Below are 25,004 nucleotides of genomic sequence, written 5' to 3'. Positions count from 1 at the left end.
TTGTGACGAGAATCAAGCACAGGATTCCCAGCAGCCTTTTTGAAACTCCCCAATGACAACTCCGGTAAGAAAGAAAACAAAAAGAAAAACCCAGAAATGCCCTTGTTTGGGAAGCTTGAACCTTATGATGGAGGAGTGACCTCAGTATGCTACTTCTTCTGCTCCAATGGCATAGAAGGGGGCGGCAGACATAAAATAATCCTTTTGACAGCATGCGGGGACCCCATGTTCAGTATTATTAAGAGTTTAACTTATCCTGCAGCCTGTTTAACGAGCTTGATGATCTAGAAAAGAACATTTACAATCTAAAGCATCTGTAATCTTCCAGCATTTCCCATTCAACGTGTCTGGGAGGACCCCTGTGAAACCAGTGACAACATTCCTGGCTAGATTAAGGAAGCTGGCCAAATTCTGCGATTTTGGCCCATCCCAGACCGAGATAGTACTTGACCGGCTAGTGTGTGGGATTAATAACATCGCAATACAAAAAGAAATTGTTGCAGAACCCACCCCGTCAAATGGGTTACAGAATTGCACTATCTATAGAGAACGGTGAGGAAGCGGCCCAAGAACCCCAAGGGATGACGGACAGTAGTGTTCTCAGACTGGAGGGGTGCCCTCATACAGAAAAGCCAGAAGCCAGCATTCCCAGCAAATGTCTCACATGCCTCACCCACCACCAAATCAACATTCTGCCAAGACATTCTAGCATCTCAAAAGATGGCTGGATAACCCTAGAAATACCAGGGAAGTTTCTCCGGAGGACCACAGGTGTCAGTCGCAGGCTGCTTTAAGTGTGGACAAAAAGACACGACCCAGAGAAGGCTGCTAGAATCAGCAGTAAGTGTGTGCCAAGGCCAGAAGCCAAAGCCACCTCAGGCCAGGCCTTGCATGTCTATCAGCACATAGAGGATGAAGCAAAGCAGCTAAAAGACATCATCAGTTGCCCAATCACTTGGTCAATAGCCATTCATTAGAAATGGAGATGGATACGGCAGCTGCTGTCCCCATTGTCGGGGAACAGACCTTCACGCATCTCCGGATGCCCATCATGTTCCTAGGCCTACAAGAAACCATGGCCAGGTTGGCTACATATACACGGAAACCTTTGAAGATTATGGGGACCAGTATGGCCCCAGTTACCTATGGGCAGCACATGGCCCGACACCCGCTCACTACGGGCAGAGACTGGCTCCAGCAGATCTGTCTGACTGGATACAATTTTTTAATCTAGGAACACGTTGACTCGATGAGATCATTGGCAAATACCCAGAGGTTTCACATAAAAGCCATGGTAGAATAAAAGGAGCATGGACAGTTTATGTGGACATCGGAACCCTACCCAAATATTTCAGGGCACGGCCAATTCCATGCGCTTTACTTAGCAAAGTACAGACCAAACTGGAGTGGTTAGAGAGCCTTGGGATTGCAAAGTGGGCTGAAGCAGTAGTCCCCATCCTGAAGCGCGACAAGTCGGTCCGCCTTTGCGATGACTAAAAACTAATGGTTTAGATCAGTATCCCATGCCATGCACAGAAGATCTACATGCTAAACTGGCAGGTGGTCGCTGATTGTGGGCTTTGTAGAATAAGAGTTCCCATGGTGAGCGGGCGGAGGCCCACACAGCTGGGGCAGGTTAGCAGGACAGTTAAATGTAGCTCCCAGACCTGGAAAGTCCCCTCCCCCCCACAATTATGATTCCAAATCAGTTACCAAAAAGACGAAGTAAATACTAAGGTTGTAACATCAATGCACCGACTTTACAACTTGGATGAAAATCTAAGCATAATATTAAAAACTGTTTACTCAGTAATTAATAACTATTGTACAGGAAATAAACCTCGACAATTAGCATGTGTAAAGCTAGTCATAAAAATCCAGATATCCAATGCATGTAAAAGTGTTCTGAGCCATTTAAATTTTAATTTAAGATGAATATGTGCCGTGTGTTTTCTCGTGACATTGCTCAATCTGTTTTTTTAAATAAAAGCAATGAAGATGAGTACTTCCACATCACTGGCACACAACAATGTGATGGAGATGATCGAATCTCAAATTAATTGAAAAGAAACAGGCAAGATCTGTGTTTAATTCTTCAAGAACCTTATAAAAACCACGGGAGATATGGAGAGAGAGCCCGAGAGAGAACAGTGCCTAATTTTCCATTTTTAAAAACAAGTTCCCATAAACTGACTTCAACATTTGTGATGAAAACATTAAGATTTTAGCAACAGAAAGGTTTCTAACGTTCAGGGTACCATACAAAAAGTATGCCGTGAACTGAACTTTAATTATATCCCATTTGAGGATAGCAAATGTTGTCCCCTTGTTCAAGAAAGGGAGTAGAGACAACACCTGAGGAAGGAGCTGCGCTCCGAAAGCTCGTGTTTGAAACAAACCTGTTGGACTTTAACCTGGTGTTGTAAGACTTCTTACTGTGCTCACCCCAGTCCAACGCCGGCATCTCCACATCCTGGTAATTATAGGCCTGTGAGCCTTACTTCGGTTGTGGGTAAAATGTTGGAAAAGGTTATAAGAGATAGGGTTTATAATCATCTTGAAAAGAACAAGTTGATTAGCGATACTCAACACGGTTTTGTGAAGGGTAGGTCATGCCTCACAAACCTTATTGAGTTTTTTGAGAAGGTGACCAAACAGGTGGATGAGGGTAAAGTGGTTGATGTGGTGTATATGGATTTCAGTAAGGCGTTTGATAAGGTCCCCCACGGTAGGCTATTGCAGAAAATACGGAAGTATGGGATTGAAGGTGATTTAGCGGTTTAGATCAGTAATTGGCTGAGTAATTGGAAAGAAGACAGAGGGTGGTGGTTGATGGCAAATGTTCATCCTGGAGTTCAGGTACCTCAAGGATCTGTTTTGGGGCCACTGCTGTTTGTCATTTTTATAAATGACCTGGAAGAGGGTGTAGAAGGATGGGTTAGTAAATTTGCAGATGACACGAAGGTCGGTGGAGTTGTGGATAGTGCTGAAGGATGTTATAGGTTACAGAGGGACATAGATAAGCTGCAGAGCTGGGCTGAGAGGTGGCAGATGGAGTTTAATGCGGGAAAGTATGAGGGGTTCACTTTGGAAGGAGTAACAGGAATGCAGAGTACTGGACTAATGGCAATATTCTTGGTAGTGTAGATGAACAGAGAGATCTCGGCATCCAGGTACATAAATCCCTGAAAGTTGCCACCCAGGTTAATAGGGCTGTTAAGAAGGCATATGGTGTGCTAGCCTTTATCAGTAGGGGGATTGAGTTTCGGAGCCACGAGGTCATGCTGCAGCTGTACAAAACTCTGGTGCGGCCGCACCTGGAGTACTGCGTGCAGTTCTGGTCACCACATTATAGGAAGGATGTGGAAGCTTTGGAAAGGGTTCAGAGGAGATTTACTAGGATGTTGCCTGGTATGGAGGGAAGGTCTTACAAGGAAAGGCTCAGGGACTTGAGGTTGTTTTTGTTAGAGAGGAGAAGGCTGAGACGTGACTTAATAGAGACATATAAGATAGTCAGAGGGTTAGATAGGGTGGACAGTGAGAGTCTTTTTCCTCGGATGGTGATGACCAACACGAGGGGACATAGCTTTAAATTGAGGGGTGGTAGATATAGGACAATGTCAGAGGCAGTTTCTTTACTCAGAGAGTAGTAGGGGTGTGGAACGCCCTGCCTGCAACAGTAGTAGCCTCGCCAGCTTTAAGGGCATTTAAGTGGTCACTGGATAGACACATGGATGAAAATGGAATAGTGTAGGTCAGATAGGCTTCAGATGGTTTCACGGGTCGGCGCAACATCGAGAGCCGAAGGGCCCGTACTGCGCTGTTATGTTCTATGTAATCGTCTGAATGGAAATGCTATCAAAAAGACCAGATACCAGTTCAAAATAAAAATAAACACTAACAGCTTGGCAATTCACTTTCACTTCAAGCCAATCCCGATAGCTCGATGAACCAACCATAACAACCGTTACCATGATTTTGCTATACTTGGATCTTGCAAGCCTTTTGTGACACTTGTTTCTTCTGTCAGGGTTATTGCCTACGCTCTGATCACATTGACAGTTGAAACAAGCAATCTGATAGGAAGACAATGAATATCTTAATTGCACTGAAGTTCATTTTTAAAAGTCACACATTGATGTTCACCTGTGATGAAAACTAAAGTTTGACTGAATCATCACAAAGATAATATTGCTTCAATGTGCACAATGTTATCTCAGTTATATCCATCTATCAAATGATAATTCTCATGTCCTTTACTCTGACATTGATATCAGATCAATTTAAAATTTAACTGCCATAAATCTCTCCACTACTGAAAATGTACTCATCAACACAAACATCTACAAAACATTTTTATGCTTCAGGACCAGTAACTGCTGTGATGCATAAACCCCTTGCATTGGGATATCCCTTGCATCCACTAAACCACAACAAAACAGAAAGGAATAATGTCATTATGGTCTCCAGTCCACTGAGACCTTCACTTCATTTTAGCTGTGGGACTAATTGGTTAGTGGCAGCTGGGTTTCATTGTGGGGGGGAAAGGGAAAGAGAGAGAAATCAATTGGTCATAGTACACCTTTGAGTGATTAACTAACACAACCACATAGGAGGTTTGGGAGCAGGCTGTTTAACTTTGGTGCAGGCTTGAGATGACAAAAGCGAGTGACTTCAAAGGGAAATAGAACCCGAAGGAAATTGTCTTGTTTCCTGACTACTTCATGATTAAACTAGAAAATGCAAAATGTGCATTATCACTTAATGCAACAAAAAAAAAACATAGCCTACCTGAATATGTTTTTCACACTCAGTTTGTTGATGAAGGACGAGTTCACTTTCCAGCACAAATTTTTTCCCACACTTATCACAGATCTGCATTCGACTGTGAGTGACATTCATATGCTTTTCAAGATACCAGCGATTATTGAAGACTCTGGGACATTTCTCACAGGTGAGATTCTGTTTTTCTTCAATATGTTTTCCTTTTGGTGCTGGAGCTTTAGGGTTTTTACTTTTTCTCAGCTTAGGCAAAGTAATCTTTGCACTTGCCCTTGAAAGAGTTGCTTCTGTTGTTCCCATTCTGCTGGTCTCCTTGTTTTTTCTGTGTTTAATGACGTCTTCTACTTCTTCTTCATCCTGTTCATCATCTTCAGTGTCAATGTCATCAACCTCATCATCTTCATCGTCCTCCTCTTCATCATCGCCATCGCTGGAGTCAACTGTGGCAGTTTTCTCAGACTGTGAAGATGCACCTTCTGTACCTTTTGAAACATTTAAAGTCTGGTTATTAAGATTTACCTCAACTATGATTTGCTCTTGGTTATAGGATCTCTGGTCATCCGAGTCATTTGAGTCTTCTGCATCTCCTTCCATTCCACAAACATCCTCAACTTGCTTATTTTCTTCATAATATGCTTGGTCTCTCGTTTTCAAATGTCTTTTTGCCATTGTATCCTCTACCTTTACCAAATATGGTTTATTCTCTTCCCTTGGATAAATCTTGGTGGATAAATCAAGTTCTTTGTCAGCATTACAATAAAATGAAGGTGAGATCTGAGAGCACTGTTTTCCCTCCTGGGCCATCCCACAAACGTGCAAAGCACAACTGTCAATCAGATTCTTGCAAGTATTGGCAATGTGACTCATCTGAAGGATCCAGACTATATTTACTACCCCCTGTACATCATATGGAATCACATTAAGTCTAGATGCATAAATAAAGCATAATATCTGATTGAAGCCTTGCAATGTTAGGACCTCAGTAATGAGTTCAAATTGCTGCAAACACTTGGTCTGCACGAAGAGTAATAGAAAGAACCAGCTAAATGCTATTTTGTTAGCAACAAACAACTGCTTCCGTTTTGTCACAACAATGCTGTCATCACAGAAGTGAGGCTCAAACATGCACTGTTCTCTTTGTTCATCAAACATGTGCAGCGGAAATAGACATTCTCCTGTAGAGGATTCGCCAATAAAAGGTAGACGGTAGTCTTTTCAATCTTTAGCTGTAAGAAGAAGAAATAAATATCTTATCACCTGTAAATCACCAAGTTTAATACATCTGGAAGTTTGACAATAACCAAGAAAGCATAAAAGCAACATAATTAGAACAATGAACAATAAGTGAATAAATAATTGAAAGTACAGCAATCATTTGTTAAAGATGCATGGCTCAGATTTTCAGCTTGTTTCATGATCAGAATTGCTAAACGTTTCTTGTAATTTAGTTTTATTATTTATTTAGAATCATTTCCAACAAGATATATCGACAGAACAATGGGTAGGATTCCACAGTCCTTCTCATGTTTCCCAATTGAACTCTAATCAAACTAACATTTATCCAGCTACAGTAATAAATCAAATGAATAGAAATTCCTTGGATAAATTAAAAATATATTTAGAATTCCTTAGATTTTGTTTTCTCAATTACGGAGCAATTCCACCTACCCTGCACATCTTTTTTAAAAATCCGAGGACCTGGGTTCGATCCTGGCCCCAGCTCACTGTCTGTGTGGACTTTGCACATTCTCCCTGCGTCTGCGTGGGTCTCACCAGCACAACGCAAAACGATGTGCAGGGTAGGTGGAATTGCCCTTAATTGGAAAAAACATTTGCGTTCTCTAAATTTATTTTAAAAAGAATATTAAGCATTCATCTTGCACTACTAAAACCTGGAGTTTAGATCCCAATAGCTTCAATTAAGTCCATGCATCTCATACTGACACCGATCAGCTCTTGACTGTGTGACTAGTTGACTGTATCATACATAGAACTTTCCTCTGGTATTCAACAGGTCATTGACTCAATGTATTTCAAAAAGTGCAAGCATTATCAAGTATTTTTCCATGAACTAAACCTTGGTGCAAGTAAACAAATGTAGGGAATAATTACTCTAGCTTTGACTTTGTCCATTTGCATTAGTAATCATACAAAAATATACCCACATGCAAGTTTAAGTTGTCACCAAAAGTTAAAAGTACAGACAAATGCATACTTTTTAAAACAAGGATAATTTTTGTCAGGATATTAATGGTTACAAAACAAGGTGGGATACATGAAATTAAGGTATATAGACCAGCCAGCAATGGTGAATAGGGTACACATTTATGGAGTTAAATAGCCCACATCTTCTCCTCCAAAAATTGCATTTTTATCATCCTTAACCATAACTGAAAATCCTAATAGGGAGTTTGGAATAGATCTTGTACATTTCAAGAAAACATTTTATAATGCCTTTGAAACTGGAACTTTTGTAGTAAGTAGAAAATTTAATCGCAAAATGTTTCTGGATAGTCAGGTGTTTACAAGTTATGTACTTCCAGTGCAAAAGAAACTGAAAGATGTGAAATGAAATGAAATGAAAAAATGAAGAAAAAGAAATGAAAAAATGTATTGCCAAGTGTCCAAAATGTCACTCAGCCCAAATGATCTTCACACAATTTCCTCTTCGAACATAGAACAGTACAGCACAGTACAAGCCCTTCGGTCCACAATGTTGTGCTGACCATTTATCATAATCGAAGAGCAACCTAGTTACACCCCTTCAATATTCTGCTGTCCATGTGCCTGTCCAGGAATCGCTTAAATGTCCCTAATACTCTGACTACACCGCCTCTGCTGGCAGTGCATTCCATGCACCCACCATTCTCTGTGTAAAAAATCTACCTCTGACATCTCCCCAATACCTTCCTCCAATCACCTGGGCTGGTTTAGCACATTGGGCTAAATAGCTGACTTGTAATGCAGAACGAGGCAGCAGCATGGGTTCAATTCCCGTACCAGCCTCCCCGAACAGGCGCCGGAATGTGGCGACTAGGGGTTTTTCAAAGTAACTTCATTGAAGCCTACTTGTGACAATAAGCAATTATTATTATTATTATTATTTTTTAAATTATGTCCCCATCGTGACAGCCATTTCTGCCCTGGGTAAATGTCTCTGGCTATCCACTCTATCCATGCCTCTCATCATCTTGTACACCTCTATCATGTCAACTCTCTTCTTCTTCGCTCCAGTGAGAAAAGCCCGAGCTCCCTCAACCTTTCTTCATAAGACATGCCCTCCAGTCCAGGCAGCATTCTAGTAAATCTACTCTGCACCCTCTCCAAAGCATCCACATCCTGCCTACAATGAGACGACCAGAACTGGACACAATATTCTAAGTGTGGTCCAACCAGGGTTTTAGAAAGCTGTAGCAAAACCTCGCGGCTCTTAAACTCAATCCCCCTGTTAATGAAAGCCAACACACCATACGCCTTCTTAACAACCCTATCAACCTGGGTGGCAACTTTGAGGGATCCCTCTGTTCCTCCACACTGCCAAGAATCCTGCCTTTAACCCTGTATTCAGCATTCAAATTCAACCTTCCAAAATGAATCACTTCACATTTATCTAGGTTGAACTCCATCTGCCACTTTTCAGCCCAGCTCTGCATCCTGTCAATGTCCTGTTGTAACCTGCAACAGCCCTCGACTCTATCTACAACTCCACCAACCTTTGTGTCATCGGCAAACTTACTAACCCACCCTTCCACTTCCTCATCTAAGCCATTTATAAAAACACAAAGAGCAGAGGTCCCACAACAGATCCCTATGGGACACCACTGGTCACCAACCTCCAGGCGGAATACTTTCCATTCACTACCACTCGCTGTCTTCTTTCGGCCAGCCAATTCTGTATCCAGACAGGCAAATTTCCCTGTGTCCCATGCCCCCTGACTTTCTGAATGAGCCTACCATGGGGAACCTGATCAAATGCCTTACTGAAATCCATATACACCACATCAAAGAACTCAATGAGGCTTGTGAGGCATGACCTGCCCCTCACAAAGCCATGCTGACTATCTTTAATCGAACTATGTTTTTCTAAATAATCATCAATCCTATCTCTCAGAATCCTTTCCAGTTTTTTGCTCACCTTTAGAAATAATACTGACTGGTCTGTAATTCCCAGAGGTTTTCCTATTCCCTTTCTTAAACAGGGGAACAACATTTGCCTCCCTCCAATCATCCAGTACTACTCCAGTGGAGAGTGAGGATGCAAGGATCATTGCCAACGGCGCAGCAATCTCTTCCCTCACTTCCCGTAGTAACTTTGGGTACATCCCATCTGGCCCAGGGGACTTATCTATACTGATGCTTTTCAAAATTTACAGCACATCCTCCTTCTTAATATCAACCTGTTTGAGTCTATTAACCTGGTTCACGCTGTTCTCATGAGCAACAAGGTCCCTCTCTCTAGTGAATACTGAAGCAAAATATTCATTTAGGGCCTCCCCTACCTCCTCAAACTTTAGGCACAAGTTCCCTCCACTATCCCTGATCGGCCCTACTCTGATCATCCTCTTATTTCTCACATAAGAACGCCTTGGGATTTTCCCTAATCCTTCCTGCCAGTGCTTTTTCATGCCCCCTTCTAGCTCTCCTAAGTCCGTTTTGTAGTTCCTTTCTGGCTACCTTGTAACCCTCTAGAGCCGTGCCAGATCCTGGCTTCCTCAACCTTCCGTAAGCTCCCTTTTTCCTCTTGATTAGAAGCTCCACTTCTCTTGTCATCCAAGGCTCCTTCACCTTACCATTCCTTCCTTATCTCAGTGGGACAAAACTCGCAACAAGTGCTCCTTAAACAACCCCTACATTACTGTTGTGCATTTCCCGGAGAACAACTGTTCCCAATTCATGCTCCTCAGCTCCAAGTAAATAACTTCCCATACTGTCTGTTCCTAACCGTCTCCATGACTATGGTAAAGACCAAGGAGTTGTGGTCACTGTCACCGAAATGCTCTCCCACCGAGACATCTGACATCTGGCATCTGGCCTGGTTCGTTGCCAAGCACCATATCCAATATGGCCTTTCCCCTAGTTGGGCTAGCTACATCTTGAGTCAGGAATCCTTCCTGGACACACCTGACAAAATCTGCTTCATCCAAACCATTTGTACCAAGGAGGTTCCAGTCAATACTAGGGAAGTTGATGTCACCCATGATAACAACTCTGTTACTTCTGCACCTTTCCAATATCGGCCACCTAATCTATTCCTCCATGTCTGCTGCTATTGGGGGATCTATAGAAAACTCCCAATAAAGTGACCTTCTGAGGTGATGTCCAAGCCAAAGGTCAGACACAATAACCACTCCACAGGGACGGAGAGTTAAAATCACACCTTGCAAATCTGAGGTTTGAATTAATTTAAAAAAAACAGATATTCAAATTGTTCAACCAGATGTCCAACTTGTTCTAGCATATTCTTCGGCAACCTGCTATAAATTTTACTCAGTCTAACAAAAATGCAAAATCCAGTCCCACACCAAGATGGTTGACTTTTAACTGTCTTCCTGAAATGGCATAGCAAGCCGCTTTGTTATCAAACTGCTACAAAGACTGCAGCGATTCAAAGGTTCAGCCACAACCTGCTTTTCAGAGCAACTAGAGGCCAACCTTCCCGAAAGAACATGGAAGATCACACAAGTCAACTTCTGCAACTTAAGTGACATAAAAGGGGCACTCAGTTAAATAAATAGTCCGCACAATTTAAAAAGAGGGAATCATTGATAGGGAATACATTGCTGCCTTACCAGTGATAGCCACATCCTACGAATTAAATTGAAACGTCAGAATTAAAAACTCTGTGGTCTGCTTTTAAAGCGTTCTCAAAATCCATCTTTCCAATCTGGCCTCGAATATTCCCCCCACCCGGCAACCTTACATCCATGACTCAGCATCTGTTCCTTTTATTATTTGTCAATGCCTTGGATGTCTTGTGTTGTGCATAAAAAGCACTATATAAATGCATGCTGCTGTTGTTGTACGATTGAGTTTTCCAGGATTTCTTTTTCCATACAAGCACATTCAGCATCGAAGGAGGTAACTCAACTCATCGTGTCTGCACTGGTTCTCTGAATGAGCATTTCACCTACTGCCATTTTCCTGCCTTCGCCCTGTAACCCTGCACATTATTTCTAATAATAATCTAATCCCCTCTTGAATGTCTCAATCACATGCTCAGACAGAGCATTCCAGACCCTACCCACTTGCTGTGTGAAAAGTTTTTTCTCACATCATTTTTGCTTCTTTTATTGATTTATCTTAAATCTGTGCCCTCTGGTTCTCAATCCACTCTCCGATGAAAACAGTTCCTCCATATCTACACTGCCAGGTCCTCGAGACTTTGAATACTTGTATCAAATTTCCTTTCAGCCTTCTTTTCTCTATGAAAACAAAGGGTCCAAATTTCTCCAATCGATATTTAGAGAAGTTTATCACCCCTGGAATCATTCATGTAAACCTCTTCTGCACTCTCTCCAAAGCCTTCGCATCCTTCCTAAAATGTGGTGCCTTAAACTGTACGCAGTGCTCCAGCTGAGGTCTTTTACAAACTCAACATAACCTTCTTGCTCCTGTACTCGATGCCCACATTAATAAAGCCGAGGATACTGTAGGCTATATTAACTGCTCTCTCAACCTATCCTCCCACCTTTAATGACTTATGTACAGATACACCCTGGGCCCTCTGTCCCTGCACTCTTTTATAGAATTGTACCCTTTATTTACTACTGTCACTCCATGTTCTTCCTACAAAAATGTATCACCTGATATTTCTACGTATTGAACTTCATCTGCCACCTATCCACCCATTCCACCAACTTGTCTATGTCCTTTCCTAGCTCTACACTGTGCTCCTCAGTTTACAATGCTTCTGATTTTTGTATCGTCATCAACATTTTGAAATTATTCCCTGTACACCAAGATCCAGATCATTAATGTGCACCAGATCAAACAACGATCTCAGTACTGACCCCTGGGGAACTCCAGTACAACCCTTATACCAGCCCCCCAAAAATCCATTAACCATTACTCTCTATTTCAAGTCTTCCAGCACATTGTATCCATGGTGCTACTGTCTCTTTACTCCATGCTGCAATGAAGATAGAAATTGAAGCATAATTTTAAGATGGAGGCAATGTGTAGTGAGCATTCGGTGGCCCAGGCTAATAGTCTGGGAACATGGGTTCAAAACCCACCACAGCAGTTGGTGGAACTTAGATTCATTTAATAAATCTGGAATTAAAAGCTAGTCTCAGTAATAGTAATCTTGAGGCCATTGTTGTAAAAATCCATCTGGTTCTCTGATATCCTTTCAGAAAGGAAATCTACTGTCCTTACTTGACCTGGTGTACAATCTTAAATGTCCTCTGAAATTGACTAGTAAGCCACTCAGTTTTATCAAACTGCTACAAAAATGGTTGGACCCTCAGGCTATGAAATTGAATGGACCATCCGACATCGACCAAGGCACCAGAAACAACAGCACACATAGCTCTGTCAATGCTGCAAAGTCCTCCTTTACTAACGTCTGGGGAGGAGAGAGTTGTGCCAAAATTGGGAAAGCTGTTCCACAGACTAGTAAAGCAACAGCCAGATGTAGTTATACCCATGGAATCATACTGTACAATATCCCAGACACCACCATCGCTGGATATGTCCTGACCTACCAACAGAACAGAGCCAGCCACTAGAGGTGGTGGCACAGGGGAGAGTAGCCCTTGGGAGTCATCAACAGTGGCTTCCGACCACAAAGTCTCATGCCAACAGGCCAAACATTGACAAGGAATATCCTGTTGATTACTAGCTACAACACCCCTCATTGCCCCCATCCCTTCTCCTACCACTCAGTTGATGAACCAGGACCCAGCGCAGAATTTAACTTCAGTCTATGAATGGTCTCCTCCATCTTGACCCCCTTTTAAAAAAAAATCCTGCGTTTTTGACCCAACGAACCCCTCGCCCCACAGGACTATCTGTCACTTTTCTTAGGTTTTGCTTTCAACAAACAATGACCTTTGTTCTGCTAACACATTCTGCTATCTTACTTTTTTGCCTCTATCAGCACCTTCTTTAGTCTTAACACTACCTTTACAATTCCTTTGTCCACTCTCTCCTAGCTCCCACCTATCTCTGACCTTCTGCTTTGCTCCACCTGCTCTAGCACCTCTTTAACAGTATAAAATCCATCACAATCTCTTTAGTTCTGAAGAGGACCCATGCGGACATGAAATTTGTTTCTCTCCACAGATGCTGCCAGACCTGAGTTTTTCCCCAGCATTTTCGGTCTTAATTTCAGCTTTTCAGCGTCTGCTGTCATTTGCTTTTAATTTAGATTTTGAACAAATATTGCAACTCAAAACTGGGCATCTATGACGCTTTTGGGCCATCAGCAGAATTGTATACAACCTGCAACCTCCTGGCCCAGTATTTCCCAACTCTACCATTACCATCAAGCGAATGGATCAACCCTAGTTCAATGAAGAGTGCAGGAGGGCATGTCAGGAGCAGCACCAAGCCTATCTAAAAGTTAGATGTCAACCTGGAGAAACTACAAGACAGGACTACTTGAATGACAAACAGCTGAAGCAGCAAGCAATAGACAGAACAAATTAATCCCATAACCAATTGATCAAATCTAAGCTCTGCAGTCCTGCCACACGCAGCCATGAAAGGTGGTGGACAATTAAACTAACTGGATGAGGAGGTTTACAAATATCCCAATCCTCAATGATGGAGAGCCCAGTACACCAGTGCAAAAGACAAGGCTGAAGCATTTGCAACAATCTTCAGCCAGAAGTGCTGAATCAATGATCCATCGTGATCTCTTCTGAGGTCCCCAGCATCACAGATGCCGGTCTTCAACCAATTTGATTAATTCTATGTGATATCAAGAAATGGCTGAAGACACTGGATATTGCAAAATCTATGGGCCCTGACAAAGTTCCAGCAATTGCACTGAAGACCAGTGCTCCAGAACGAGGCATGCCCCTAGCCAAACTGTTGCAGTAAGGCGGCACTAACATCTATATGTGGAAAACTGCCCAGTTCTATACACAAAAAGCAGGACAACTCCAATCCAGCCAATTACCACACCATCAGTTTATACTTACTTGATCAGCAGCAAAGCATTGAAAAGCATCTTTGAAAATGCTACTCAGAAATGACCTACTCACTGATGCTTAGTTTGGGATTCACCAAGGTTACTCTCCTGACCTTAGTATAGCCTTTGCCTAAACTAAACAAAAGAGCTGAACTCAAAGATGTGAGATGAGTTACTTCCCTTGGCATCAAGACAACATTTGACTTAGTATAGCATCAAGGGGTCTTGACATTTAATGGCCATCACTGAATCACTATCAACATCCTGGGGGCCATTGACCAACAAACAGAATTGGACCAGTCATATAAATGCTGTGGCTTCAAGGACAGGTCAGAAGCTGGGAATTCGGCAACGAGTAACATCTGCTAGTTTCACCATCTACAAGGTACAAGTCAGGAGGGTGATGAAATACTCTTCCCCTTGCCTGGATGAGTGCAATTCCACCAACACTCAAGAAACGTAACACCATCCAGGACAAAGCTTGGTTGGTATCCCAGCAACCACCACTGATGCAGTGACAGCAGTGTGTAACATATATAAGTTGCACTGCAACAACTCAGCAAGGCCCCTACAACAGCACCTTCCAAACGCATAATCTCTACAGCCTAGAAGGACAAGCAGATACACGGGAACATCACGCACCCGCAACCTCCTCTCCAGGTCACTCACCATCCTGACTTGGAACTATCGCTGTTCCTTCACTGTAGCCGAGTCAAAATCCTGGAACTCCTTACCTAACAGTACTGTGGGTGTACCTACACCATATGTCAGTAGTGTTTTAAGAAGTTGGCTCACCACGACCTTCTCAAGGGCAATTAGGGGTGGGCAATAAATGCCGACTTAGCCAGTATTGCCCGCATCCTCTGAACGAGTCAAAGATCTAACACTATCAATTGCAAATTCTTCAAAGCAAAACAGCTTGAAAGTAGGGAAAATACATGGAGGCAAATTTGAAATCAACTTTGTACAATGGTTACATGCTAAAATATTGGGAAAAACATTACGTATATTACCTGAGATTATCATAAATCAGTTGCCCAAGAATTAACCTACTTCTCTCATGAGAAGAACAGCAGTTTGGTTTTGAAATGGATAGCAATGATATGCTCAGGGGACATGCCTACAAATTAATTGACAGAAAGCCAGTTTGTTTCTGTGTTAACCTTTCAAGTATTAGCAAATTTGGAGTCAGCCCACCATATCTGCACCGGCCTATTCTAATCCCATTTTCCAGCACCTGGTCCATAGCCTTGCATGCTTTGGTGTTTCAAGTGCTCATCTAAATGCTTCTTAAATGTTATGAGGGTCCTGCCTCTACCACCCTTTCAGGCAGTAAGTTCCAGATTCCTACACCCTGTGGGTGAACATGTTTTTCCTCAAGTCCACTCTAAATCTCCTGCCCTTATCTTAAATCTATGCTCCTGGATAATTGACCCTTCTACTAATGGGAACAGTTTCTTTCTAACTACCCTATGTTCCTCATAATTTTGTACACCTCAATCAGGCCCCCCCCCCCCCCCCTTCTCCCCTCAGTCTTCTCTGCCCCCGCCCAAGCAGCCTCTCGTCATAGCTTGCCCAGGCAACATCCTGGTGAATCTCTTCTGCACCCTCGCTAGTGCAATCACATACTTCCTAAAGTTTGGCAATCAGAACTGCACGCACTACTCTAGCTATGGCCCAATGAGCATTTTATACAGCTCCAGCATTATCTCCCTGCTCTTAAATTCTATGTCTCGGTTAATAAAAGCAAGTATCCCATATGCTTTCTTAACCAAATTATCCACCTGTCCTCTACCTTCAGTTATTTTTGACAGACACCCAAGGTCTCTCTGGTCCTCTGTACTACCTAGCATCCTACCGTTCATTAGGTGTGACCCAATGGCCACGCTGCACCCGAAAAGCAGTGTGGTGCAGCAGGGCAATAGAAGCCGGGAGACCCGCTCCTGGTATCTACCCGGCTCGCAATGCCTCGCAAGACCTAAAGCGATCTTGCGAGATTGTTGGGACTCTTATTTAACCTTCTAATAAGAGCCAGTAGTCCAGTTGGTCGGAGGTGTCAAAAATATGACTTTGGTGCTAATTACTCACTCAAATACACTTGAATAAGAATTGAATCAAAACTTAGAAACAAAATATCAAACAATGCATGAAAAGTTCAAGCACATGGCATAAAAACGTAACGCATAAAATGAATCATTTGAGGCAGATAGATGATTTCAGAAGTATGGAACTCAGGAATAAAGACCTCGACCACGAGGTCCTACTTTTAACAGAATTCTTATCACTGGTTTAACCCCTCATTTACTTTCATTGGCTTCTAATTCTCAACTGAGACCTCCTGGCTCGTTCAAATGAACATCTAGTTACTTGCAGGATGATTTGTTAATAAAATACTGGACATTACTTAAGACTGGCTGGTGCCTATCAAAACTAGTTCAGCATCTGTGTGCGCAGTCTTAGGAAAATTATTGGATATGTTTCCCATGCTAGCCATGTTACACAGCTCAGCGGACACCTTGCTGTAGCTAATTACTTGATTAGACCAAGAACAATACATTCTTAGAGCTGAATACACTGGAATACAATGGTTAATTAATTATGTGAAACAATGACTGGAATCCCATAGTCAAAACTTTTTAATAATTTTACCTCTCAGCTACATGCATTCAACTAGCACTTGTATGAATAAAACTATGAATAAATCAACATTCTATCAGAGATGTGCAATAACTTTATTTAAAATCTGCAAATTAAAGAGACACAGCTAGTCTCACTTTAGTGTGCAGATTCTTGAGTTAGCCGAGGATCAATCCCTTTCGCCTCCGAGACCTTGGGAGAGTGCCATTCAGCACTAGTCTCCACATGGGGACCAGACGGAATGGCACATGTGTGGATGGCTGGGGGATTGGAGACCCCCAGATGCATGCCCTTTTGACAGGGTGGTGCCCTGGCACTGCCATCTGGGTGCCAGCCTGGCACCACAAAGGTGCCCAGGTGGCACTACCAATGTGTCAAGCCGGCATTTTTTTGTGCGCTGGCGATCGGCCTGGTGGTGCACTGCGCGTGTGTTGGGAGGGTGCGGAGGGGTCCAGGGACACTCAATAGTGCGTTGGGGCTTGGGGGGTGTCGTGGATTGTGCCGGGGGTCTAGGAGATCAGGACTCCATTTAAAAATGGCGTCCCAATCTCTCGCTGCACTGAGGAGTTCCAGCGAGTGGAGCTCCTCAGTGCACAAAATGGGGCTGTGTGTGGCCTTGGCGTTTTATAGCCATGTGTTTCTCGGTGCTGCAAGCGCCGGGAATCACGCAGCTAAGCACGCTAGCTATGGGACTTTGTTCTCTTTTAGTCGAATTGTGCCCATTGTGTATTCCCTTGCCTTGTTAGTCCTACCAAAATGCATCACCTCACACTTTTTAGGGTTGAATTCCATTTACCACTGTTCTGCCCATCTGACCAGCCCATCTATATCGTCCTGTAATTGAAGGCTTTTCTCCTCGCCAATTAGCACACCACCAATTTCTGTGTCTTCTGCAAACTTACTCACATATCTCCCACACTCATGTCTAGATCATTAATGTACATTACAAAGAGGAAGGGACCCAGCACTGATCCCTGAAGTACACCACTGGACACAGGTTTCCAGTCACAAAATCAACCTTCAACCACACTCTGCCTCCTGGCACTAAGCCAATTTGCCAAATTGCCCTGGATCCCATGATTCCGTAACTTTTTGACCAATCTCCCATCAGAGACCTTGTAAAAACCTTACTGAAGTCCATGTAGACTACATTAGCTGCAGTGCCCTCATCTACACACCTAGTCACTTCTTCGAAAAATTCAATCAAATTTGTTAGACACAATCTCCCTTGAAAAATCCATGCGACGACCCTTGATTAATCCTTGCCTCTCCAAGTGGAGATTAATTCTGTCCCTCAGAAGTTGATTCAATAATTACCCTGCAACTGATATTCGGCTCACTGGCCTGCAAATTACTTGGTTTATCCCTACTTGCTTCTGGAATAATGGTACCACATTAGCTGTCCTCCAGGCCTCTGGCACCTCTCTTGTGACCAGTAAGAATTTGGAAATTAGCATCAGAGCCCCTGAAATCTCATCCCTTGCTTCACACAGCAGTCAGTGATACATCTCACCTGGGGCTGGGGATTCATCCAATTTTAAACCCCCTAAAACCGCTAACACCTCTTCCCTCTCAATGCTAATCTGTTCAATTATATCACACTTCCCCTCTCTTCTTTCTATACCTACATCATCCTTCTCCACATAGTGAACACTGATGCGAAATACTCATTTAATACCTCACGTATGCTGTTTGGCTCCACACACAGATTGCCACTTCGGTCGCTAATGCGCCCTACTCTTTCCCTGGTCACCAACTTGCCATTAATATGCTTAGAAAACACCTTGGGATTTTCCTTTCTTTTTCATGCCCCCTTCACTCTCCTAATTTCTTCTTTAAGAATCCTCCTGCACTTTCTATACTCTCGAGCATTCAGTTTTGAGCCCCCTGTATCTGCCATAAGCCTCCTTTTTTTCTATTATCCAATTCTGTATATCCCTTGGCATCCAGGATTCTCTTGATTTTTATGGTCCTACCCTTTACCTTTACGGGAACATGTTGGCCCTGTATACACACTATTTCCTTTTTGAATGACTCTCCCTGCTCTGATGTGGATTTTCCTACAAGTAGCTTCCCCAGACCACTTTGGCCAAATCCTGTCTCATCATATTAAAATCGGCCATCCCCTAATTCAGAACTTTTATTTCCAGTCCATCTTTGTACTTTTTCAAAACTACTTTAAATTTTACAGAGGTATGGTCATTAACACGAAAATGCTCGCCTACTGGCACCTTCTGCCGGCTTCATTCTCTACAATTAGGTTGACTATTGTTAACTGTTTTTTACACTTCTCTGAGATTTACCTAATTATCTGATGTTCTATCACTCCCTGCGGTTTGGGGGCCTATACAATACACCCAACAATGTGTTGCCCCCTTTTGTTTTTAAGTTCCACCCATATAGCCTCAATTGAGGATCCTAAAGATATAGGGTGAGATTTACCGTTGTCAACGGGATTCCCCGGTGACTGTACCCCTCGTTGCCGGGAGACCCGTGCACCGACGAGGCACTGCAATATCCTGCCGGCGTTGTAGCCATCAAAGATGGCCACCTGCAAAGGACCATGAGAATTATGGCCAACCCAGGACTCTGACAGATATAGAACTTATGTGTATCTGAAACACAGGTAGCTAGAACTGATCGAAACCCCCGCTCGTTTGCATTCTTAATGGCCCATTTCCCAGGACAACAGGACACCAATTAAGAAACCGATACAGCCACAGACTGATCGGCGCAACTCCCTTTACTCAGAGAGCCCAACTGCCAAGGTCAATGATCGCTAAGGACCAGCCCAGCCACCAAGGCACCTACCCCTTTATTGGCCAAAATCAAAGGCAGTGATCAGAGCCCTGTCGAACTATTGGGTCCAAGATAAAGGACCGCCCCAAAGAGCACGAAATCCCAGAGGGATAAAAGGGGATGCAGCCATGTGTTCTGCCTCTTTTGGACCCGGCCTGTGCCGGCCTCTTTTGGACCGGCCTGTGCCAGCCTATTTTGGGATCGGCCTGTGCCCACACTAACTGCAGCATAACGGCCAGACAGCCAAGTTCAAGACCAACGATCGCTACCTGACAGATGAGCCCAGCAGAGACAGAGCCACTTCTTCGAACCAGCCACGTGAAATCAAGATAAAGGTCTTATCCATTTGCACAGTGCCAGTCGTGCTGGAGTTAAGTATAGGTTATTGTAGCTGATAGGTGTAGTTTAACTCGTAGTAGATATTGTGCTTGCATGTCAAAGTAATCCTAGTGTGTGTAAACAAACCATCTTTTGAATTGACTTGCTGGTTGTGTGGTCATTTGACCGATATAAGGGAAAGACCTGTGGTTCACCGAGATAAATAGAAATACCCACAGTATTGGCGACGCTGTTGGGACATAACATCATATCATAAATAGAGCCTCATTATCATAAAGAGCAACATTATTGGCGACCTCTGACGGGACTCGAATTAGAAGTGATTTTGTCACTCCGAGAGAACCCACAAACTTTGAAATCCAATTGCGAGAAAGAGAAAGAACCACAATGCAAGCCCCATATCGACCAAATAACCAAATTTTGGAAGTGTGTACTAACCTGCATGCGTACTAACAGGGAAAGAAGGTAAACTCACTAGATTTGGTGTAAAATTGTTGAGAGAATTGTGATCCGGAAAATAGCTTAGGCCATACCCGCTGTTCGAATCACCGCCTTATTCCCCTGTCCAAAATTAAAGGTAGGAAAAGAGATATTAAAGGTAGGGAAAGAGAAGTTAACAGTAGAGCAAGAGATATTAGAGGTAGAGAAAGAGATATTAGAAGCAATGGCCACTAAAGCGATGGAACGTTTAATGAACCCACAGGAACCCGAGGTCGCAGCGACCAACAGAGCAGAGCAATGCCCCATATGGGAGGAAGAGCTGAGGAAGCATTTGAAGAGGAAATGATGGCCTCTTTGGTCCAATTTTTGTGCAAATGATGAGTCAGGTCCAGGAAGCATAGGACAAACTTGGTGGGACAATCTAAGTGAGGTCCATAAGAAAAATGTAGCAAAGGTCCGAAAGCCGATGGCAATAGTGTCCTTTTTGGCACAGTTGCGAGGCACAGAGGAGGTTGTGAAGACCCTCCGTAGGCAGTTAGTTGAGAAAGAAGAGAACGAGGGAAACAGTAGTGAAAGCGAAAAGATAATCAAGCAACTCCGGGAACAGTTAGCACCTAAAAATAAGGAGATGGCTGATGAGAAACGTGCACACCAATCTTGTTTAGTTCACCTTAGCAGCTTTCAGACCCAGTACGATAAAGCCTACCAAGATACACAGCGCGCAGTCCTGTTAAGAGGAGACAGAACAGCAGGTAGCGCAGTTAACGAGTCAATGCGCAGATTTAAAAGCAGCTTTGCGAGCGCTCCACAGCTCCACGAAAGAACAGAGACAGAGTACAGTAGACCACACGAAACGCCGACAACAGATAGAGAAGTTACAGTCACTGCTCTCAGTGCAGAATGGATTTAGGTATACTTTTGGCCAGAATTTAGATGAGAAAGATGCTCCCGATTGGCAAGAATTAAACAAAAGCGCCCAAAGATGCGTAGAGGTCACGGGAAATCAAAATCGAGCCCCCCCACGCCCCGAAAAGGAAAGCACCCGCACCATCGCCTGCACAGGCAGCACCCATCCCCACTCACAATTCGACCCCCATCCGGTTACCACACAGCGCAGGTCATCGGATCAGGATGAGCCTGTTATCATTTACACCACCCCACTATCCATAACCCAATTGAGAGAGGCTTGCATGAAAATTAGTCCATTCCAGCCCACCGCAGACCCATACAGCTTCTTTGAGGAGGTGCGCCAACAAAAAGTTATGTACGACCTAGACGAGAGAGAGGAACTCAAGCTCATAGTTATGAGCCTTAGCCAGTCGTTAGATCAGCTTTGCCCAAACCCCAAAATGTAGCAGGAGGAACCATACAGGAAATGAAAATGGCCATTTTAGACGCAATCGGGTATAACAAAGGAGATCCAGTCGAGGGTTTAAATCACTGTAGGCAAAAGAAGGGAGAACATCCGACCGCATTTGCTGGTCGCCTTTGGATTCATTTCATGGCAGTCTATGGACAATTGAACCACGCACACCTAAATGAGGAGGACGCCACTAAATGGTCCCGCACCTTAGTCTCACATGCCACAGACGTAGGTCAAAAGGTTTGTGTAAACTACGACCCCGCAGACCACATACACAATGAAGTTTGGGTATTGAAACGACTTTCTAGAGCATGGGAACAAACCCTACACCGATAGACAGGTCAGGACGATATAGGAGCAAACATGCACCCAGTTAGGACTAGTCAGGGACCCGCATGGATAAACGAGGGTAGAGGAGAAGTCCAATATCCCTGGGGACCATACCCAAGGGAGCAATACACCAGAGAGCCTGCTCCACCTTAAGTGTCCCGGGGGTCATGTTACAACTGTGGGCAGTCAGGACACTTCGCCCGAGATTGCAGGAGACCCCCACCACCAGCTAGACTAGCCCCCAAATATGAAAGAGAACACCACTCACAGCAGCTACAAGGGTGAGCGCTTACCTGCCACTTCTCAAGGCAGCGACACCTCGGCATTGCCACTTCATTTTTGTTTCTCTCCTCCTTCCACTCTTCTTCAGTCACACTACACCGACTCCATATGCTAGTTACACCTCAGGCCAAATGTGATTGCGGCTAACAAATATATAAAACTGGCCGCCCTGAAATTTGGCTGGTTAAGATAAGCCTCAACTGTCATTGGTTGCAGTAAAGAAAAGAATGGTTGAGCAAATTGTCATACCACTCCCCGCATCTACCACAAGCTGCGAGAGTCTTCTGTACTTTAAAAATATGCATTTCGTGTCTCTCAAAATGGTATGTCGAGAAAAAAAAGAGGGAGTCACACATGGTAACAATCATAACGGATAATTAGAGTAAGGAGAGAAAGACAAATACAACGAGATATTAACCGAAGATAATAACAGATACTATGCTTGCACCCCCAGGAATACACGGAAGACGGAAGACAGAATGAAGCAAGGACTGCTGACATGCCTTTTGATCATCGCTGGACTTCTGTAACTGCACGCGCAACACACGTTTGTTACAAACCCCACACCAGGCCCGAATACTACCACACAACATGACATCCCCAGCCTGAACACTACACCACACATAAATACAGACACCGAAACCCCCAATGCGAAAACATTGCCATATGGTACCCCCTTTCCTACACGGTAGAGGCCCTTCTAGTAATTGCAATAATATGCAGTGTCATTCAGACACTTCAACTCCGTAAATGGCGAGCAAGAGCCTCCCGTTCCCCGATATATACACTCCGAGCCCCATTCTTTGGAATTCAACAAACTGAACAAACATTTTAATTGCTGCTAAGAATTGAAACCATGTACCTCTAACTTTGCTAGATTAAGTAGAAATAGGATGCTGCTGTTTTTAAATTTTTGTACTGTACGTAAGTTATTTTTGATATTCGCCAGCAGCATGAAAGTAGCTTAGATAGTGTTAGTTAGTAATCAACTGTACTGATAAGTTAAATGTTTAATAGTGAAATGTTTTATAGTGACCTGTTAGAAATTAATAATTTATCATGTGTTAATAAATGTTATGTAAATGCCCCAAAACATAGGATAGAGTAGTGTAGAACCTTGCCTTGACCAAGGGTGACCAGCCCACCAAGGATGAACAGGGATCGTTAGTGTGATCCACCACGCTTCACATTCAGGATCAACAGTAGGGGATGTAGCCATCTAAGATGGCCACCTGCAAAGGACCATGAGAATTATGGCCAACCCAGGACTCCGACAGATACAGAGCTTATGTGTATCTGAAACACAGGTAGCTAGACCTGATCGAAGCCCCCGCTCATTTGCATTCTTACTGGCCCGTTTCCCAGGATAATAGGACTCCAATCAAGAAACCGATACAGCCACAGACTGATCGGCGCCACTCCCTTTACTCAGAGAGCCCAACTGCCAAGGTCAATGACCGCTAAGGACCCGCCCAGCCACCAAGGCACCCGCCCCTTTATTGGCCGAAATCGAAGGCAGTGATCAGAGCCCCGTCGAACTATTGGGTGCAAGATCAAGGACCGCCCCAAAGAGCGCAAATCCCAGAGGGATAAAAGGGGACACAGCCATGTGTTCTGCCTCTTTTGGACCTGGCCTGTGCCAGCCTCTTTTGGGATCGGCCTGTGCCCACACCAACTGCAGCATAACGACCAGACAGCCAAGTTCAAGACCAACGATCGCTGACAGATGAGCCCAGCAGAGACAGCGTCACTTCTTCGAATCAGCCACGTGAAATCAAGATAAAGGCCTTATCCATTTGCACAGTGCCTGTCGCCCTTAATTTATGTATAGGTTATTATAGCTGATAGGTGTAGTTTAACTCATAGTAGATATTGTGTTTGCATGTTGAAGTAATCCTAGTGTGTGTAAATGAACCATCTTTTGAACTGACTAACTGGTTGTGTGGTCATTCGACCGATATAAGGGAAAGACTTGTGATTCACCCAAGATAAAGAGAAATACCCATAGTATTGGCGACGCTGTTTGGACATAACATATCATAAATAGAGCCTCATTATCATAAAGAGCAACAGCGTGAACAGCTAGTAAATCTCACCGATAATGTCTTCTCACTGCAGTAGTCAATTCCTTGATCAATACTGCAACACCACCTGATTTTTTTTTTACAACCCTCCCATCTGAAGATTCTATGCCCCTGAATATTGAGTCACCAGTCCTGCCCCTCCCTCAATCATTCTCTGTAATAGCAATAATATCATACTCCCCTGTGCTACTGGAGAACCTCTGGGTATCTCCTACATAAACCCAGGGTTCCGTAGCACCCAGTTTCAGAAATGCTGATGTAGCATATCGCAAACACAACAACACTGATTGATTGATCACACTTTGGGAAAACATCATTTGAAAAGCCAAGCCAATGGTTGAACTGTAAGGAAAAACTCAAAAACATTAGTGATAACAATCTGCAGGGGGAATAACAAGATGATCTCAACTTGGCAGTGTACATACCCTGGTGGTGAATCGCCACCCTATTATGTACCTGAACTGGTAGGTTTCAAAAGGGGTGGATGACTAAATTCGACAGGATGCAGCCCAGGCAGTGATGTTGAAAATGATCCCCATGTTATCAGCAATTAATTGGTCTATTATAACCGATATACATTTGTTTTTGAATGTTTGTATCTATTGCACAAAAACAATCATTATTTTATGGTTCAACTCCTGAACATAATAAGAATGTTTCTTAGAGATTCCGCCAGTACCGTTGGGAGGTCAAAAGGGTTTCATGGTTGGATAAGTTTGGAAAGCCCTGCACTAGATGATCAACCCATCAATATCCTAGGTCATGAAAATCATTTTTATTACTCAAATACCATGCTCATCGCCCCAAG

The 25,004-nt window shown here is 43.5% G+C and overlaps 1 protein-coding gene across 3 annotated transcripts in view; it reads right to left on the bottom strand.

Moving 5' to 3' along the window:
• Positions 1 to 25,004, bottom strand: part of LOC119953894 (zinc finger protein 652-like) — a 97,689-nt gene that overhangs the window by 29,759 nt on the left and 42,926 nt on the right. For all 3 annotated transcript variants that reach the window (XM_038778528.1, XM_038778529.1, XM_038778527.1), the window contains exon 2: positions 4,792 to 6,008. In XM_038778528.1, the coding sequence (XP_038634456.1) occupies positions 4,792 to 5,934 (1,143 nt within the window). In that variant the 5' untranslated portion in view covers positions 5,935 to 6,008. The remainder of the gene's footprint in view (positions 1 to 4,791; positions 6,009 to 25,004) is intronic.

This window comes from Scyliorhinus canicula, chromosome 19, assembly GCF_902713615.1.
Source record: "Scyliorhinus canicula chromosome 19, sScyCan1.1, whole genome shotgun sequence".
Taxonomy (NCBI): Eukaryota; Metazoa; Chordata; class Chondrichthyes; order Carcharhiniformes; family Scyliorhinidae; genus Scyliorhinus; species Scyliorhinus canicula.
The sequence above is the reverse complement of the archived record's forward strand: the minus strand, read 5'-3'. Positions and strand labels throughout refer to the sequence as shown.